Source organism: Ovis aries, chromosome 5 (assembly GCF_016772045.2).
Source record: "Ovis aries strain OAR_USU_Benz2616 breed Rambouillet chromosome 5, ARS-UI_Ramb_v3.0, whole genome shotgun sequence".
Taxonomy (NCBI): domain Eukaryota; kingdom Metazoa; phylum Chordata; class Mammalia; order Artiodactyla; family Bovidae; genus Ovis; species Ovis aries.
This window is the reverse complement of record NC_056058.1, coordinates 13,718,584-13,739,289: the sequence shown is the minus strand read 5'-3', so window position 1 is coordinate 13,739,289 and position 20,706 is coordinate 13,718,584. Positions and strand designations below refer to the sequence as shown.

At 40.0% G+C, this 20,706-nt stretch overlaps 1 protein-coding gene across 8 annotated transcripts; it reads right to left on the bottom strand.

The window, feature by feature from the left end:
• Positions 1-465: 465 nt before the first annotated feature.
• On the bottom strand, positions 466-20,704 carry ZNF557 (zinc finger protein 557). 8 transcript variants are annotated; one of them, XM_060415512.1, is made up of 8 exons: positions 20,370-20,704; positions 19,714-19,805; positions 15,707-15,833; positions 15,079-15,167; positions 14,088-14,214; positions 6,379-6,474; positions 5,818-5,900; positions 466-5,314 (listed from the first exon to the last, which is right to left on the bottom strand). In XM_060415512.1, the coding sequence occupies exons 3-8, from the start codon at positions 15,735-15,737 to the stop codon at positions 4,532-4,534; spliced, it is 1,209 nt and encodes a 402-aa protein (XP_060271495.1). In that variant the 5' UTR covers positions 15,738-15,833; positions 19,714-19,805; positions 20,370-20,704; the 3' UTR covers positions 466-4,531. The 8 variants fall into 8 exon arrangements, with proteins under 8 accessions (XP_060271495.1, XP_060271498.1, XP_042105928.1 ...); XM_060415515.1 differs by having other exon boundaries at positions 5,804-5,900; positions 20,456-20,704; XM_042249994.2 differs by having other exon boundaries at positions 20,456-20,704.
• Between the last annotated feature and the right edge of the window lie 2 nt (positions 20,705-20,706).

Genomic DNA, 20,706 nt, shown 5'->3' with positions numbered 1-20,706 from the left:
GAGAAGGAAATGGCAACCCACTCTAGTGTTCTTGCCTGGAGAATCCCAGGGACGGGGGAGCCTGGTGGACTGCCGTCTCTGGGGTCGCACAGAGTCAGACAGGACTGAAGCGACTTAGCAGCAGCAGCAGCAGTGAAGTGATAGTGAAGTCGCTCAGTCGTGTCCAAGTCTGTGCTACCCCATGGACTGTAACCTACTAGGCTCCTCCGTCCATGGGATTCTCCAGGCAAGAATACTGGACAGGGTTGCCATTTCCTTCTCCAGGGGATCTTCCCGACCCAGGGATTGAACCTGGGTCTAGTATACAGTAAGTACATCCTTATTGTTTCCTCCATTCCTGTATCCAGAAAGTTCATTTTATCTGTAAAAACATTTCAGGCCACCCTTTACTGTATTATGTCTGACAAGAGGAAAGATTCCTATTAGGAGAAAATGCTGAAGGTATACATGCTTTTCACACATTAGTCCAATTCTTTCAGATTTTTATTGAAAATTTTAACTGAAAAATAATTTTTTTCTGAATGCAGAAAGTAGCCAATGAAATACTCGTAGCTTATGGCAGATTCATATTGATGTTTGACAGAAAACAACAGAATTATGTAAAGCAATTATCCTTCCATTAAAAAATTAAATTTTTAAAACTACTGGTAGTATATTTTCTTCATTCAAATCATAATTTTGTAATTTACTTAAAATAGAAACTTAAATCTTAACTTCTGAGTTTCCAAATAAACATGGGCTTTTTCTGGAGTCTCTACATTGTTTTTTCCTCCAATAATGAACTTCTGAGAAATATTTTGGTATGTTACTTTTTCCCACATCCTCTCTAATTTTATCCCCCAATAAAAGTTACTTCTCTTTGAGTAAATTCCTTGTGAATTTGAGAGTCAGCATCTCTAATTTCTAAAAATTATACTGTTTCTATGTCATACTGAGTTGTCTTAAAGAAAATGAGCTCATTAAAATGTTTTAATCATGGATAAAGATGGTATTCTCTATTTAATCAGGAATTTTATTTCCTCTCAATGCTTTAGTTTTTCTTTTTCTCTGTTGTTCAGTTGCTATGTCTGACTCTTTGGGGCCCCATGGACTGCAGCACACCAGGCTTCCATGTCCTTCACCATTTTCTGGAGTTTGTTCAAATTCATGGGTCCATTGAGTCCACGATGCCATCCAACCATTTCATCCTCTGCACTTCCCTTCTCTTTTTGCCTTCAATTTTTCCTAGCATCAGGGTCTTCTCCAGTGAGTCTGCTCTTTGCATCAGGTGACCAAAGTATCAGAGCTTCAGCATCAATCCTTCCAATTAATATTCAGAATTTATTTCCTTTAGGATTGACTGGTTGGATCTCCTTGCTGTCCAAGGGACTCTCAAGAGTCTTCTCCAGCACCACAATTCAAAAGCATCAATTCTTTGGCATTCATTCTTCTTTCTGGTCCAACCTTACATGACTACTGGAAAAACAATAGCTTTGACTATATGGACCTTTTATTTTCAGAGCCATGTCTCTTTTTAATATGCTGTCTATGTTTGTCATAGCTTTTCTTCCAAGAGACAAGCATCTTTTTTATTTCATGGCTGCAGTCACCATCCACAGTGGTTTTGGAGCCCAGTAAGATCTGCCACTGCTTCCACTTTTCCCCTCTATTTGCCATGAAGTCATGAGACTGGAGGTCATTATCTTAGTTTTTTTAATGCTGAGTTTTAAACAGGGTTTTTCACTCATCTCTTTCACCCTCATCAAAAGGCTCTTCAGTTCCTCTTCAGTTTCTGATCAACCACCTCAGAAATGCATGTACTTTATTTACATTACGTTAAAATACAGAAAGAAAGAAATGACAGAATTACCAAAAAGAATTTGTTAATCCACAACCATGGTAGAGAACTTTAATTCATATCTATTAGTAATTATGTTTAAGAGCGGGAAAACCTGCAGGTACATATTATTAATATATCTGGAAACATGTTTAGCTTAAGTTAATGAGAATACACTCTATATCTGAAAATTAGAGAATACACAGGTGGCTCACTGGTGAAGAATCCACTTGGCAAGGCAGGAGACACAGAAGACTCCACTTTGATCCCTGGGTCAGGAAGATCCCTTGGAGAAGGGAAGAGCAACCCGCTCCAGTATTCTTACCTGGGAAATCCCATAGACAAAGGAGCCTGGAGGGCTACAGTCCATGGGGTTGCAAAAAGAGTCGGTCACAACTGAGCGTGCGTGCACACACACACACACACACACACACACACACACAGAGTTTTCAATGATCTTGGAGCATTTATAAAATGACCAACTAATAATATTCAGCAGGACATTAACAAAATATCACCTCAAAAAAAAGAATCACTTGAGTCTCAACCACGTAGGTTACTTCTAAATCATGTAAGTCTAGGAATAAGCAGCCTGTAGGTGATAAGAGCCAATCAGAGCCTCTTAGGGAGCCCACTCATTGTGATTTTTGCCATACTGTGGTCATTGTCATCATGATCAAACTGTAGTTCTTCCAACTCTACAGCTTGACTCCACCTTCACAAGAATGAACAGGTAAGATGAACAGGATATGGGTGAGGCAGACAAGCCAGACAATGATGTGTCCCCCTTGCTCCCCTCTGTGACTTCCACCTACTTCTCATGGCCAGCAGAGCATGGGTTTTGGGGATGCCCTGTGGATTGACTGTTTTCAATAGTATTCATCAACAAGTTGAAAAAAAGTTTAAAGAAAAAAAATCTGCTTCTTTTAAGAAAATATAGGGGGAAATGGACATTGAGAAAGAGGCTAAAAATAACTGCCATACTAGGATAGAAAGATAAAAAAGAATCAGCATCATAAAACCCACTTAATAAAAATGCCATTAAATTAGTAAAAAGTATATAGCAATTTAGCTATTTAGCAACTGCTAAAAGGTGTTTAGCAATTATCCTAGCTTTTACTAGGATAAACTAAATCACTCAGGCAATAGTCAGAAATACCTTTATGAATATGCAGTATATTAATAGTTTTACAGTCAATGATGATAAATGTATTACATACAAAACTACAGAACATAACTTAAGGTTTATTTTAGGGCACAGCGGCAGACACAAATGTTGCTACTTAATTAAAAAGACTGAAAATTAAAGAACTAGTTGCCCCACCCTAAGGATGAGACACTGAAAGGTAATCCCACACTTACAACATTTACACTTTTCATTCCCATTTTAAAGAATTACACAGCCACTCAGAGAGAAGAGCTAAGGCAATCTCATGCTGAGTACCTTCTTGGGCTCCCCTCCCACCCCTCCCAGGTGACTTCTCACAATTCAACAAAGACAGAAGTCATCAAAAGACTTTCCAAAATTAATCCACTCACAGGTTTCTGCATCCGGGAGTTTCATACTTTTCCTAGTGTAAGAGCTATCATTAAAGGCATTCCCTCCTTCTTTATACTCACAAGTTTAAGGAATGTGGGAAACTGGAAGGTTTTCCAATACTGATGCCATTCAATGGTTTGTTCTCTCCAGAATCAATCCTCATGTCTCTTAAAAACTGAGAGAACACTGAAGGCTTTCCCATAGTACTTGGTACTTGAAATTTCATCTTCTGTTAACAAAACGCTTGTGCAACAGGGTTTTCCACATTCCTTACATGAGTGTTCCTCTGTAGTGATTTCTCACACACGTTCTAAGGGACATTTTAAGGGACAATTGTCCCTAAAGGCTTTTACGTTCTGATGATGCTCATTGGATTTTCCCTTTAGTGTGAACTGCCACATGACTCCCTGGATATCACGACTGTATTTCTCGGATTTATCCCCAATACATAACCTTTTGTGTATATTAGGGTGAGTTTGAGCTGAAAGTTTATCATGAAGCTTGGACTTATGAGGTTTCTTTCATGAGTGAATTTACACAGGAGTTACTGAATATTACTTCATATTGAACAGACTGAAAGAAAGAGGCTCCTGAAGGCCCTCTTTCAGTGAATTCTCACATAGTTCCCAACAATCTCTCTTTCCTGGTATTCACATTGAGCATGGTCTCTTCCCACAATGTATCAGGAGTGATCTGTGTGACCCTTAAAGTACTAAAGAAGTGATGATTTGTCCTTCTGGGACGAGGTCATAAAAGACACTGTAGCCTCTGCATTAGCTCTTCTTTAAATCCAATGCTTTGGGACGACCCTGCTTCTACACCATAAAGATATTTAACCCTGTAAAGAATCCAACACGGTGAGTAAATGAAGGTTCCCTGCCAACAACCAGCTACTAACTTGCCAGGTGTGCCAGTGAGCCATTTTGGAAGTGGACTCTTTGGCAATAAAGTGGAGGATGGCAGCTCCTGCTGACATCTTGATTTCAACCTCATGAGATCCTGACCAGAACTACACAGATAGGCTGGTTCTGAATTCCTGATCTATAGATAATATATGTTTGCTGTTTAAAGCCACTATGTTTCAAGGGGAAATCTGTTATGAAACAGCAGCTGACTCATACATCTAGTGTGAGCTGTCACAAGTTGTCTGAAAGATAAGATATCAGTTACGGCATTCATATCCACCTGTTATGTATTCTCTTGTGCACAGAAAGGTAAGAATTAGTGGTGAAAGATTTTCCACAATGATTACATTCATAGGGTTTTTCTCCAGTGTGAGTTCTCACATGTTTCTTAACAGCTGAGAGATTATTAAACGCTTTCCCACAGTTACTGCATTCATAGGGTTTCTCACCAGTATGTATTCTCTTGTGAACAGTAAGAGAAAAGCTACTGCTGAAGGACTTTCCACACTGATTACACTCATAGGGTTTTTCTCCAGTATGAGTTCTCATATGCTGTGTCAGATATGAGCTCTTCCTAAAGGTTTTCCCACAGTCATTGCATTCATAAGGCTTCTCTCCTGTATGAATACTATTGTGCCCAGTAAGGGAGGACCTCGTGCTGAAGGCCTTGCCACACTGATTACATTCATGGTGATTCTCTCTCGTATGAATTCTCTTGTGGCTTTTGAGGTTACAACTAGTGCGGAAAACATGAAAACACTGGTTACATTCATAGGGTTTTTCTCCAGTGTGAATTCTCACATGCAGTCTAAGAGAGGAAGGATCATTGAAGGCTTTCCCACAGTCATTGCATTCATAGGGTTTCTCCCCATTATGTATTCTCTTATGAATAGTAAGATAAGATCTACTGCTGAAGGATTTTCCACACTGATTACAGTCATAGGGTTTTTCTCCAGTATGAATTCTTTTGTGCTGAGTAAGGTTAGATTTTGTGCTGAAGACTTTAAAACACTGATTACATTCATTGAGTTTCACTCCCAGATGACTTCTCTCCTGTTAAGAGATGAATGAAAACTATATTTTATAATATTTTTTTAATATTCAATGCTGTTATACAAATTTTCTCTGCCAGGAATTCTGTTACATTATTATCATTGATGTTGCGGCTATCTATTTTAAATGCTTGTTAAATGGCTTCTGTCCAGTCTTCTGCCCAGTCTGAGTTTTTACAAGTTAAGAAAAGACAGACAGATGCATTGCCACAAGTCTTTATCATATTCACAGATAATTTTCTGATAAGTTTAAGACTATTTTATATTTTGACAGTCACATTTAAGGAAGTATTTACTTGTGGGAACTCTCAGCAAAAAAACAAGTCTGGAGCTAATTTATAATTTTCTCCAAATTCACAAGTGATTTACAGTATCTCTCCTGAGATACCATTATCTCATATGTTAATGACATTCCCCTATAATGACTCCCCTGATTATTTTGTTGCTTTTCTAACATGAAATTTTCCAACTGAGAAAAACCAGAAATTACCACATTGGTCTTACCGCTCTAACACCATTAGAATGTTCTTTTCTAAAAATATGCTTCTTTGGAGTTAACCATTTTGCTTTAAGTACCGTCTCCAAATCTAAAACAAATTGAAAAGAAATTTAAGTTAATGGTGAAAAAAATATGAGTAAAGACAAACTGAGGGATTAGGGTTTTTGAGGAGATTTTCAAGGAAAAGCATATGAGTATACAAATTATAGGTACTAAAAAAGGACTCTAAAAGCATTAGGATTGATCAGAGATTTACACTAGGAGGAATTATCAGGAAAGTAAAGTTCCAGGAAGGAATCAGAAAACGAGTTCATATGAGACTTATTTAAAAAGGAAAAGGGACATTTTTTCCCCTCTCTGAGTCCAAAGTAAAGTAGGAGACATTGAACAGAGGGTTAAAGAGGAAAAAAAGAAGGTGCATGAGGAAGCTCATACCAAATCTCTGTGGCCATCTCTGTCAGGAAAGAGCACATTTTAGGTATTTCCTAATGCAACACTCCCATGCCCTGAATCACTGGCTAGAGCTACATCTCCAAGACTATTCCTCATATCTTCCTAGCGCTCACCTGGACAGGTGCCTGGGAGAATCCCGCCTTCCTCTGTTATCACCTTGTCTTCTTGCTCCAACTGGGAGATCAGACTGCGTTTATCAACATGATATCCTATTCATGGAGAAAAGACATGTGCTATTGGGGGGCTGTGCAAGTGACAAGCAACTCTATGAAACTGAAGCCAAGAATTCTGAAGATAGGGAACTGTGGCTTTTGGAGCAATGGAATAATTATATCTAAATTCTAATGACGATAGTAACTCTCAGGAAACAAAAGTACAAGCAATCTCGTTCAATATCCAGGGTGACAGGGCACACACAGTGCCAAAGTCCATACCCGAGTTTAAATACACGATACAAAAGCTATAAAGCTTTTAACTATAGAAAATATTAAGTCAGGGGAAGGAATATTCAGCTCATAGGGAAGGTGCTAAATAGCTCTACGAGCATGGGGATCATATCTGTCTCCTTCATCACCATACTTCTACACACCAGAAACACAGACAAGCTTGAAGTCTTGTGAGAAAAAAACAACAATGAAAATCATGGAATATGGAACTTTAAAAGTCCCTCCCTCTACAGAAACAGTGAATAAACTGGAAAAACTATAAGAACAACTTTATCAGAACCCTGAAAACTTACCAAAAGACTACGGCAACCAGGAAAATGCTTAATCAAGGACAAAAAATAGCTGACATTTTTAAGTGACCCTTGACTCACCCTCTGTTCCGTGCTTTGGCTATGACATTGAAGACAATTCCAAGTACTAGAGAGAGGAGGATAGACCCTCTTCTCAATACACTGTGGTGGTTTGTTTTGACCTTTCTGGTGGCTCCCTGAAGGACTGGCTCAAAGGGCTTGCCTTTACTTATCTAACCCCAAACTCTCCAAAGGTTGAGCTGGTTACACAGTGGGCTTGTGCTGAAAGCGTTAAAAAGGCAATATATTAGCCACTACTGCCTGAGGCAAATGGAAACAGCAGAGGAAAGCAAAAGGCAAACCAAGAAGCCTAGAATAAAAGTATAACCTAAAATGTTTGGGGGAATTTTTATAAAGCTTTTTGAAAAACTCCCTCATATTCCTTTAAATCTGGAAAGCCACATGCATACCAGGCTTGGACACATACTCAGAAAAGACATGAGAGGGCATTAAGTCCTCATCTATGATAGACCTTCAGGCTCAGCACAAGGAAGAAGTGAAAATTCAGACAAAGTTGTAAACTGCCTGAGTTTGAAGGTATGCCCCTGCATAGAGATTCTGACTAGGAGCTTTTTTGTTCCAACTGTCTAAGGAAATCTCTGATAAGCCATTAGTTAACCATTAAGCTGGGGGTTCACTGGTGGCCAAAGAATGCTCAAACTACCGCACAATTGCACTCATCTCACACGCTAGGAAAGTAATGCTCAAAATTCTCCAAACCAGGCTTCAGCAATACATGAACCCTGAACTTCCAGATGTTCAAGCTGGTTTTAGAAAAGGCAGAGGAACCAGAGATCAAATTGCCAACATCCGCTGGGTTATCGAAAAAGCAAGAAAGTTCCAGAAAAACATCTATTTCTGCTTTATTGACTATGCCAAAGCCTTTGACTGTGTGGATCACAATAAACTGTGGAAAATTCTGAGAGAGATGGGAATACCAGACCACCTGACCTGCCTCTTGAGAAACCTATATACAGGTCAGGAAGCAACAGTTAGAACTAGACATGAACAGCAGACTGGTTCCAAATAGGAAAAGGAGTACATCAAGGCTGTATATTGTCACCCTGCTTATTTAACTCCTATGCAGAGTACATCATGAGAAACGCTGGACTGGAAGAAGCACAAGCTAGAATCAAGATAGCTGGGAGAAATATCAATAACCTCAGATATGCAGATGACATCACCCTTATGGCAGAAAGTGAAGAGGAACTAAAAAGCCTCTTGGTGAAAGTAAAAGAGGAGAGTGAAAAAGTTGGCTTAAAGCTCAACATTCAGAAAATGAAGATCATGGCATCTGGTCCCATCACTTCATGGGAAATAGATGGGGAAACAGTGGAAACAGTGTCAGACTTTATTTTTGGGCTCCAAAGTCACTGCAGATGGTGACTGCAGCCATGAAATTAAAAGACACTTCTTGGAAGGAAAGTTATGACCAACCTAGAGAGCACATTCAAAAGCAGAGACATTACTTTGCCAACAAACGTCCATCTAGTCAAGGCCATGGTTTTTCCAGTGGTCATGTATGGATGTGAGAGTTGGACTGTGAAGAAAGCTGAGTGCCGAAGAATTGATGCTTTTGAACTGTGGTATTGGAGAAGACTCTTGAGAGTCCCTTGGACTGCAAGGAGATCCAACCAGTCCATCCTAAAGGAGTCCAGTCCTGGGTGTTCACTGCAAGGACTGATACTGAGGCTGAAACTCCAATACTTTGGCCACCTCATGTGAAGAGCTGACTCATTGGAAAAGACCCTGATGCTGGGAGGGATTGGGAGCAGGAGGAGAAGGGGACGACAGAGGATGAGATGGTTGGATGGCATCACCGACTCGATGCACTTGAGTTTGGGTGAACTCTGGGAGTTGGTTATGGACAGCGAGGCCTGGTGTGCTGTGATTCATGGGGTTGCAAAGAGGACATGACTGAGCGACTGAACTGAACTGAACTCACTGGTGGCTCAGGGTAAAGAATCCACCTGTGAAGACAGGAGCCAGAGGTTCAGTCCCTAAGTCAGAAAGATCCCCTGGAGAAGGGAATAGCAACCCACCTTACTCTTCTTGCCTGGGAAATGCCATTGCCAGAGAAGCCTGCAATACTATAGTCTATGGAGTTGCAAAGAGTTGGATGCAGAAACTAAAACAACCACCACCACCATTAAGCTAACAGAACAGTTTTCAGTGGCCATGTACAACGAATACTGACATTACAAAAATGAGTTCAAAAAGATCACTAAACATGCATATCACACCAACTATAAGAAACAATACCAACAAACTCTAGGGATGGGGAAAACAAGTGATTCCAGAATTATGTTACAACATTCTAAATGTCTAGTTTTCAACAACAACAAAAAACTATAAGGCAGGCAAATAAACAAAAGTATTTAGATCGCATATTAAAAAGCAGAGACATTACTTTGCCAAGAAAGGTCCATCCCGTCAAGGCTATGGTTTTTCCAGTAGTCATGTATGGATGTGAGAGTTGGACTATAAAGAAAGCTGAGCGCTGAAGAATTGATGCTTTTGAACTGTGGTGTTGGAGAAGACTCTTGAGAGTCCCCTGGACTGCAAGGAGATCCAACCAGTCTATCCTAAAGGAAATCAGACCTGAATATTGGTCAGAAGGACTGATGCTAAAGCTGAAACTCCAATGCTTTGGCCACCTGATGTGAGGAACTGACTCATTGGAAAAGACCCTGATGCTGGGAAAGACTGAGGGCAGGAGGAGAAGGGGATGACAGAGGATGAGATAGTTGGATGGCATCACCAACTCAATGGAGATGAGTTTGAGCAGACTCCGGGAGTTGGTGATGGACAGGGAGGCCTGGTGTGCTGTGATCCATGGGGTCATGAAGAGTTGGACACAACTGAGCGACTGAACTGAACTGATGGTCCATTACAGGAAAAAAAAAAAAACAATCAGTAGAAACTATCCTTGAGGAAGCCCAAATGTGGGGCTTGGTGACTATTTTAAATATGATCAAAGATCTAAAGGAAACCATAAAACCAAATTCTGATCAAAGAGAAAATATCTTAAAGAGAGAAATTATAAAACAAAACCAAACATAAATTATGGAGTCGAAAAGCACAATAACTAAAATGAAAAATTCAGAAGAGGGGTTCAACAACAGACTTGAGCAAGAAGAATCAGTAACTAAGAAGATAGGACAATTTATACTACTCAGCCTGAAAAACAGAAGGACCGAAAAGAAACTAAATACAACCAGCACCTAAAAGACCCACAGGATACCAACATACACATAATAGGAGTCCCTCAAATGAAGAAGAAAATGGACAGAACGGATATTTAAAGAAATAATGGCTAAGAATTTCCCCAAATCTGATGAGACATAATGTACACAACCAAGAAGCTTGACAAACTCAAGACAGGATAAACTCAAAGAATCAGAATCCATCCTAAAACACAATCTAATTAAACTCTGAGAAGTCAAAGAGTATCCCTGACAGCAGCAAGAGAGAGGTGATTCAACACACACACAGAATCACTGTTAAGAGTAAGAGCAAAAAAAAAAAAAAAAAGAGTAAGAGCCAATTTTGGATGAGAAAGCATAGGTAACAGACATTGGAAGATATACCGAAGCTACTTTAAAAAAAAGTTAACCGAAGATTCTGTATGTAGCTAAACTGCCCTTCAAAAATAAATCAAGAAATTCCTATAAACAAAATCTGAATATTTGCCATTAACATATCTATCCTACAAGAAATGCTAACAGGAAATTTTTAACCTTGAAATGAATGGGCAATGAATACTGACTCAAATCCACACAAACATATGAAGAACACCAATAAAGGAAAATACACAGGTAAATATAAACATCAAAAACAATTGTTTATTTTTGGATTGTTAATTCCTTGTTATTTTTGGCTCCCTTTTTTTTCCAATATGATTTGAAAGAGAAATGCCTGTGTTAATGGGACACAAAGTATAAAGATATAATTTGTTATTTAAAAAAAAAACAACAGTATAAGGAAGGGTGCAGCTATACAGGAGCTAATCTTTTGTATACTGAAATAAAGTCAATATTAAGTCAGAACAGACTGTCTAAAATTAAAACTGGAATCCCTCCCACAACCACTAAGAAAATAACTAAAAAACAGAAACAGAAATGAAAAGGGAATCAAAATGGTCCACTAGAAAATACCTAACACGAAAGTAAATAATAATAGAGGAACAAAAATGATATAGAGCACACAGAAGACAAGAGAATGACACAACTAAGTCCTTCTTGCAAGGAATTCCATTAAAGGTAAATGGATTAATCTGGTGCAATTAAAAGGCAGATTTTAGCAGAACAGACAGGAAATAATCAATGATATATGACATATCTATAAGAGACTCACATTATATCTAAAGACACTAACAGGTTGAAAATCAACAAATGGAAAAACAAATTCCATACAAACAAGAGACAGAAAAGAGAGAATGTTTTGCCTCATACTACTATGAGGCAAAATGGACTTTGAGACAAAAACTGTTACAAGACACAAAAAAAGATACTACAACATGATTAAGACAATTAATCAAGAAGATATGATAATTACAGACATATACTACCTAACAACTAAGGTCTAAAATGTATAAATTCAAAACTCACAGAATTGAAGGGAGAAATAGATCTACAATAATAATTGCAGACTTCAATGCCCCACTTTTATAATGGATAATGGGTAGAACAACCTGTTAAAAGATCAATAAGGAAACACAGGACTTAAACAATCCTATAAGCTTACTAGACCTCACAGACATAAAATACTTTATTCAGCAACAGTATATTCAACACAAGCGCATGTGAAAGATTCTCTGTAACAAAGCATACGTTAGTTCACAAAACAAGTCTACATAAATTTAAAAAGAATAAAGTCATATAAAGTATCTATTGGATCATGACAGAAGCAAATTAAAAGTAAGTAATAGAGAATATATATTGAACATTTTAATTAAGAGGACAATACTAGGGCTTCCCAGGTGGCACTAGTGGTCAAGAACCCATCTGCCACTGCAGAAGTAAGAGAAGCGGGTTCAATCCCTGGGCTGGGAAGATCCCCTAGAGTAGGAGATGGAAACCTGCTCCAGCATATTGGCCTGGAAAATTCCATGGACAGAGGAGCCTGGCAGGCTATACAGTCCATAGGGTCACAAAGAGTTGGATACAACTGAGTGAGCACACACCCAAGATGAGAATATAACCAAAATCATCTACAGACTCAATGAAATCAGCATCAAATTTCTAATGGCCTTTAAAAAAAAAAAAAATAAATGGACAAGCTGATCCTAAAATTCATATGGAATTGCCAAGGGATCCTGAATAGACAAAAAGCAATCTTGAAAAAGAACTAAATAGGAAGAACCCCATTTACTGACATTACCTCAAACTAACAGTAATGAAGACAATGCGCTACTGGCACAAGGAGGGACCCACCAGGTTATGGCAGGTTTCCACAGGTTGATGGAAAATAACAGAGTTCATAAGCTCACATGCTTATGGTCAAATAACTTTTGGCAACTGGGCCAAAACAGTTCAATGGGGAAGGGAATAGTCTCTGCTACAAAGGTGATGGGACAACTGAATTAATATATGCAAAAGAATTAAGCTGACAATTTCTCTAAGCCATATAAAAATTAACTCAAAATAGGTAAAAGATTTCATTGAAAAAGTAAAACTAGAACATTTTGGAGAAAAACACAGAGGCAAAATTTCAGGACCTTGGACTTGACAGTAACTAGGTATGATATCAAAAGCACAAGATAAAAAGAAAAAGTACATAAACTGGACTTCATCAAAATTAAAACTTTTGAGTATCAAAGGACACTATCAAGAAAATGAAAAGATATCACACAATGGGAGAAACCATTTACAAATAGGGTCTAGCATTCAGAATATAATAAACTTATTATAAAGTAAAATAAAGTAAAAATAAAAAGTTAAAAAAAAAAAAAGAATATGATAAACTTCCAAAACCCAAAACCAAAAAAAACAACAATAAAAAAATTGGCTTGAAAAGACATTTCTCCAAAAATGATATACAGTCAACAATTACATGAAAAAATGTTCTGTTTCATTAGTAATTAGGGAAATGCAAATCAAAACATGTAACAGGAAATGGCAACGGACTCCAGGATTCTTGCCAAAATTCCATGGACAGAGGAGTCTTGCAGGCTACAGTTCATGGGAACACAAAGAATCACACTACAGAGCATGCACTCAAACCAAAACAGGTGAGACACCACATTATACCCAAGATGATGGCTATCTTCAAAAAAGCAAATACTGGGGGAAGACACAGAGAAATTGGAACTTTCACATAGTGGGGCAGCTGCTGTAAAAAACTGGTTGGTGGTTCCTCAAAAAACTAAACATAGCAGTATGAAACCAAAAATTCCACTCCTAGATATACACCAAATAGGAACTGAAAATAGGTGTTTAGACAAATGCGTGTACACAAATATTCATAGCAGCATTATTTAAACTAGCCAGTAAGTGGAAACTACCCAAATGCCTATTAACCAATGAATCAAAAAACCAAAATGTGGTATATCCATAAAGTGGATTATTCAGTCATAAAAAGGAATAAAGAACTTATAAATGCTACAACACAGGTAAACCTTTAAATATTAAGTTGCCTGGAAGAAATGGGAAAGATGACATATTTCATAATTTCATTGATATGAAAATATTCCAAATAGGCAAATCCACAGAAACAGGAAGCAAATTAGTAGTGGCAGGCAGTAGGGGGGTGGGGATGATAACAGGTACTGATCAATTAACGGGTACAGGTTTCTTTTAAGGGTGATGAGAATGCTCTGAAATTAGTGTTGATGGCTGCACAACTCTGACTATACCAAAAGCCAAGCAATTACCTTCAATTAAAAAAAATTTTTTAATAAATTAAAAAAGACTTTTAATGATTAAAATGGTAAATTTTATGTTATATGAATGATAGATACCTCAGTTTTTAAAAAGTCTTGTTACCTGAGTCATTAAATAAATGCAGGAATAATGTAGGGCTTACCAAGCCACGCCAGGTTCCTGCAGTTCTCCAGCATCACATCTCTGTACAGTTTTCGCTGAGAAGAGTCTAGCAGTGCCCACTCCTCCTGGGTGAACTCCACGGTCACGTCCTCGAAAGTCACCAAGTCCTAAACCACCATAAACACTGTGGCTTAACTAAGGACCAACCCCACCAATGCTGAGAGAAAAAGAGCCAAGGACAACAAGAGTAGGAAGAGAGAGTTCAAGGCAGGAGCTGTATGGGCAGGGTTCTGAGCTCTGCTCTCAACTGCTCCTGGGTTTGGCCCTGGACACTCATCTCCTGTCTACTCATGCCCACCCCCAGGGCCACTTGTGCCCCTAACACACAGGCAATTTTATTTTCCAGTGAGACCGTGACATCCTGCAATCGAATTCCCCTCAACCTCAAAGGCTGAGCACAGGTCTAAGACACTGCAGAAATCAGAGAAGTACTTGGCAAATGGATGAAAGATGCCCCAGTGGCCACCAGCAACAGTCATGTATTTCCTTAGCTTCCCCTTAAAACTCTCACCAAAGGGGGCTGAGAGTGGGGAGGAGGGAAGGAATGGGAGTTTGGGATTAGCAGAGGCAAACTATTACATATTGGATGGATAAATCACAAGTCCTACTGTATAGCACAGGTAACTATATTCAATGTCCTGTGGTAAACCATAATGGAAAGAATATGAAAAAGAAAATATATGTATGTGTGTATAAGTGAGTCACTTTGCTGTACAGCATAAATTAACATTGTAAATCACTAATACCTCAGTAAAATTAAAAAACAAAACTCTCAGCAAAACATGGTGTAGACAGTGACCTTGGAGGAAGCTCGACATGGCAGTAAATGCTGACGTGTGCTGACGTTGTCTGGGTCGCCCCGAACCCTCCACCAGATGCCTGAAAACCTGATCCAGCTCCAGGTCACTGAAGGGACAAGTCTAACTTTTGGTCAAAGGAATACGATCTGGAAACAGGAATGTCTGACTCACCTGTAACCAGTCTGTCAGGAAGCCACGGGCCAACCCTTCCTCCTCTGTGTATCCTTTCTGGTGAGGGGCTGTGTACAGGGATGACTCAGCTGGAGAAGAAGAAATATCCCAAGAACCCAGGCTTGCCCGCTGTTCTCATTCATAAATCTGGAGGCTTAGGCTTACTCACATACTTGTAATTGACTGTATCCCCAACACACAGAGAGGACATACCGACACCCAAACACCCACACCCAGCTTCCCCCGGAGGCAGAACGGAGCTGTCTCATTCGGGGTCAGAAAATAGGGCCAAAGGTCTTACACCACACTGGAGCAAGAAAGGACTATTCTTGTTCTGCAGATGAAGAAACTAAACTGCCAAAGGATACCACTGTTACTAGCTCAAGTGTATACAAAGAATCAGAAGTATAATTCAAAAGCTCCCACACATTTGCAACACAGGTGACGTCTCTCCAGATTTACAAACCAGCTAAGTCCCAATCCCCAGCAGCAGAGTCGGGCCTCCGTGACCTTGGGGCTCCAAGGGTAACACTCACACCTCATCTGCTCAGTCCCCTCCCTCCACCTGCTCTGTGGTGCATGAGACTCTAGCACCTGGTCAGTTCTGAGGGCTGACCCTCAAACTCACCACAAATGGAGGACAGGACCATGGTCGCCATCCTGCAATTCAGACAGTGACGTCTTCCTCAGCAACAGGGAGCTGGAGAACCAGGACGCCCCTCCTCTCGTCCCCACAGTGCACTCAGGACTGGGCTCTGGAATGAATGGGAAAATATGAAGCTGTCACAGTCTCTCTCTCCAGGCTACTGAGGATGAGCCTTTCGTAGACTGTCCACCACGTCCTCCGTCAAAATGCAGAATGTGTGTGTACACGCTGCTACCTTTAAAATGCACTGGCACGCACGTTCTTAACCACTGAGCCAGCCAGGAAGCCCAGCAAAGGATTACTGTTTCAGTTACTAAGGTTGGGGATGATTTGTCATGCAGCGATAGGTAACAAATACATCCTCACTTTCAGCAGATGGTCCTGCATCCTACTTCTCAGTCATCTTCGTGAGAAGGAATCTACCTTCCCATCTTGTCACCAAAACTGTGTCCTGTGCCATGGTTTTCTCCGTCTCTGGTTATAAACGAGGACCTGGCTTCTCTACAGTGCTGGGTGGGGCCGTTCTGTTCTGTGCTTCATCCCTTTTAGGAGTTGGACACCAGCAATTACCTCTACTTTGCCCTTCCTTTCAAGCTCTCCCACTCTACTGGACTCCCTCGCACCATTTAAACTCAATGCAGTGTTTTCAGTAGTGAGACACTACTATTCTAACCACAGAGTTTTCTTTCTAGTTACCACCCAGTCTCTCTCCATCATCACAGCCAAAGTTTTTTTTGTTTTCTTTTCACTCTCTATTTCATTTCCTCATGTCCCACCCACTCTGAGACACAGTTTTGTTCGGTTTCCACCACTACCTATTCAATTGGTAGAACTGCCACTGATCTTATTTATAGAACAAAAACAGAGATTGTAACTACAATGATACCATTTCTTATCTGTCAGACCAGCAAAGACACAGGGGACCACATCTTTCACTGCCAAGGTTGTACAGAAGAGCACTCTTACACACTGCTGGGATACAAATACAGCCCCTATGGAAGGAAATCTGTCAACCTCAAGTGAAATGCAAAATATTTATCATATTCCTGTCAATCATACTACAAGGAATCTATTTGAAAGACTGTTGTTGTTTAGTTGTTAACTCATGTCCGACTCTTTGCAACCCCATGGATTGTAGTCTGCTAGGCTCCTCCATGCAAGGGATTTCCCAGGCAAGAATACTACAGTGGGTTGCCATTTCCTTCTCCAAGGGACCTTCCCGACCCAGGGATTGAACCCATGTCTCCTGCATTAGCTGGCAGATTTTATACCACTGAGCCACCAGGGAAGCCCCTGTCAACATCAGCAGTTCACATTTTCTATTTCTCTGATGACATACAAAATCTGAACAGACTGATCACTAGCAAGGAGACTTAATCAGTAATAAAAAACCTCTTAGCGAATGAAAGCCCAGGACCAAGCAGCTGCATAGATTAACTTTACCACACATTCCAAGAAGAACTAACACCAAGCCTTCTCAAAGTCTTCCCAAAAAGAGAAGGGGGGGAATTCTTTCAAACACAGTTCACAGGGAAAGTATTTCCCTGATACTGAAAACCAGACAAGGAAGCCACACAAAAAAGAAAATTACAGGTCAACAGCCCTGATGAAGAGATGCAAAAATCCTCAACAAAATATTAACAAACCAAATCCAACAATAAATCATACACCATGGATCACACACCATGATCAAGAAGGATTTATTCCCGGGATAAAGGGGTGGTTCAATTCAATCAATGTGGTATACCACATAAACAAAATAAGGAAAAAAAATCATATAATTATCTCAACAGATGCAGAAAAAATATTCAACAAAATTTAACATCCATTTATGATAAAAAACTCTCCACAAAGCAGGTACAAAGGAAACATACCTCAAGATAACGAAGGCCGTATACAATAAGCCCACAGCTAACATACTCAATGTGAAAAGCTGAAAGCTTTTCCTCTAAGATCAGGAACAGGCAAGGATGCCCACACTCTTGCCACTTCTATTCAACATAGTACTGGAAGTCTCAGCTGGAGCAATCAGGCAAGAAAAAGAAATAAAAGGCATCTGAGTCGGAAAGAAAAAAGTAAAACCTTTTCACTAATTGCAGATGGCATGATTTTACATATAGAAAAGCATAAAGATTTCATTAAAAAACTTATAACAATTGAATTCAGTAAAGTTGCAGGGTAAAAATCAATACAAAATCTGTTGTTTCCTTACACTAATAATGACCTATAAGAAAAATAAATTAAGAAAACAATCCCATTATACAATTGCATCAAAAAGAATAAAATACCTAGGAATTTAACCAAGGGTGTGAAAGACCTATATACTGAAAACTACAAGCCACTGCTCTTGCACTTTCGTACAAATTTTAGGTGTTCTATTTCTTTACGAAATACCACTAGATTTTTGATAGGGATTACTTTCAACCTGTATATTGTCTTGGGTACTACGGACATTTTAACAATATTAATTCTCTCAATCCATGCCTAGAATCCTAATCCTAGTTTGAATCCAAAATATTCTGGGTCCTGGCAAAACCCTCATGCACGAGGGTTCAGTCACTCGGTCGTATCCAACTCTTTGCAACCCCATGGACTGTAGCCTGTGAGGTTCCTCTGTCCGTGGGATTTCCCAGGTAACCACACTGGAGTGGGTGAGTTGCCATCTCCTTCTCTAGGCAATCTTCCCGACCCAGGGACCAAACTTGGGTCTCCTGCATTGGCAGGGGGATTCTTTACCACTGAGCCACCTGGCAAGCCCGGAACACCCTTCAGTCGAATAAAAGAGGATAGTTGGTTACCATAAACTGTGCACTCAAAGCATATCTACTGCATGACAAGCAAGCATTCCTCTTAAGAATGTTACAGAAAAGACAGAACGAAAAAGGCACACACACAAACACAAACAATCAGTGAAAACCAACAATGTAAGCTTACTCAAAATGATTGCCTGCAATATAAATCACCAGACTGTATTTCAGAAACAGGTAAAGAAATAAAGTTAATTCTTATTAGAAAGCAAGGTGTAGAGTATAATCTGCAGAAACTACTGCCCTACCCTTCCATCTACAAGCTGTTGCTCAGTATTCCTCCAACTGATTTTTAAGTCTCATGAAGATAGAACAAACAAAACACAACATAAAACCAAACACTTGCTCAAAAGACATTTGGTTGCTGGTTAATTCAATTTTGAATTTCTGCTGCCAATATAAAAAAGTACAAATTACTTTTTCCCCCATGCACCCTGTTTTGAATCTTTGTGGAAGATTTATAGGGTTTTAGAAGTCAAACTGAACCAGGCCTGCGGAATGTTGCTGAGCAGTCCTGCTAGTCTTTAGTGGGATGACTTTTGATACTACAGATACACATATATGTTTATACTTAAATATATAAAATATACTTAAAATATATGAAATCCTAAAATTTTTGGTATTATGGAACACAAGTAAATCTACATTTGTTACTTATATATAGTTATTTACATGTTTGTTTAATGTGCATTTGCCCATAACTGTATTTACTTATTTACACATGCATCACCACACTTCTTACTATCTTTCCCTTGAATATGCTAAGTCACTTCAGTCGTGTCCGACTCTGTGCTACCCATAGACGGCAGCCCACCAGGCTCCCCCATCCCTGGGATTCTCCAGACAAAAACACTGGAGTGGATTGCCATTTCCTTCTCCAATGCATGAAAGTGAAAAGTGAAAGTGAAGTCGCTCAGTACTGTCCGACTCTTAGCGACCCCATGGACTACAGCCTACCAGGCTCCTCTGTCCATGGGATTTTCCAGGCAAGAGTACTGGAGTGGGGTGCCATCACCTTCTCCCTCCCTTGGATATAATCCCCATCAAACAATTTTTTTTTAAGATACTTGCACTTGCAGTGACTCCTTGTGTTTACAACCTGAGCACAGGAAAGGGCTATTAGCAGTTCTGCATAGCTGAGGCTGCTGGAAATTGTTTTTACAAGACCCACATGGTACTTACCTAATCACACAGAAATCCACGTGTCAATGAGGACAGGTGAACCTTGAGACTGGTTTCAACTCAGACTTGAACTCCAGAAATAATTTACTTGTCTGTTGGGGGGTGGGGGGAGAAAAAGGATACAAAGATTGCTTTTGAGATTTTTTGGGGAGGCATAATACAATTGCTGGATGGAAGGGCCGCACCATTCACTCTTCTTTCTATTAATATTTACTGTACCGATTTAACACGTAATTGCAAGTTACGACTAGATTTTCCTGATTCTTGTCCAGCCATCTGCCCTCTGAGTAGGAGTAAGCGGCTTCACGCGGTGAGCATTCATTCAACGTGCTCAACTCTTTTAACTGGATAGTGACTGTCTTTTTGTGATTCCAGACACTTTTAACAAGACTCGTCACTCAAGGGCACTAAAAGTGTCTCCGCTAACCTTTCAAGTTCATTCAGGGCTTTGAAGATTTTAAGACCCTAGAACAGGGTTTGCAAACCTCAGCACTATTGATAATGCTTTGTCACGGGGGCTATTTAGTGCACTGCAGGATGTCCAATAGCATCCCTAGCTTCCACCCACTTGAAGCCAGTAGCAGCCCCTCCCATTTGTAACAACCAAAACAATGCCCCCAGACGACTAAATGTCCCCTAGGAGGCAAAAAACACACCAGGGTAAGATGGTGGGGAGATGGGGAATTCTGAGAAGGGGACAGCGGTGCCCAGAGCTAGGAGGAAACCGAAGCTATGCGCCGACCTGCCGTAACAGCCTGAGGCCCCAGGGGTGGAAACGCGGCTCACGGGAAAGGGGGAGGAACGCTATAGTCCGTGACCGGGGTGCCCCAAACTCATGCCCCTTCCCAGACTCCTACGGGAGCCCAGGAGGGCCGGCAGCCCACAGAGTCCTGCCTCTTGCAATGATGCCGAACATACCACGTGAATCCAATCCCCCAGCGGAGAAGACCGTACCCACAGTTCAGCGAGCCGCCCCGCTATTTCTTCCTCTGT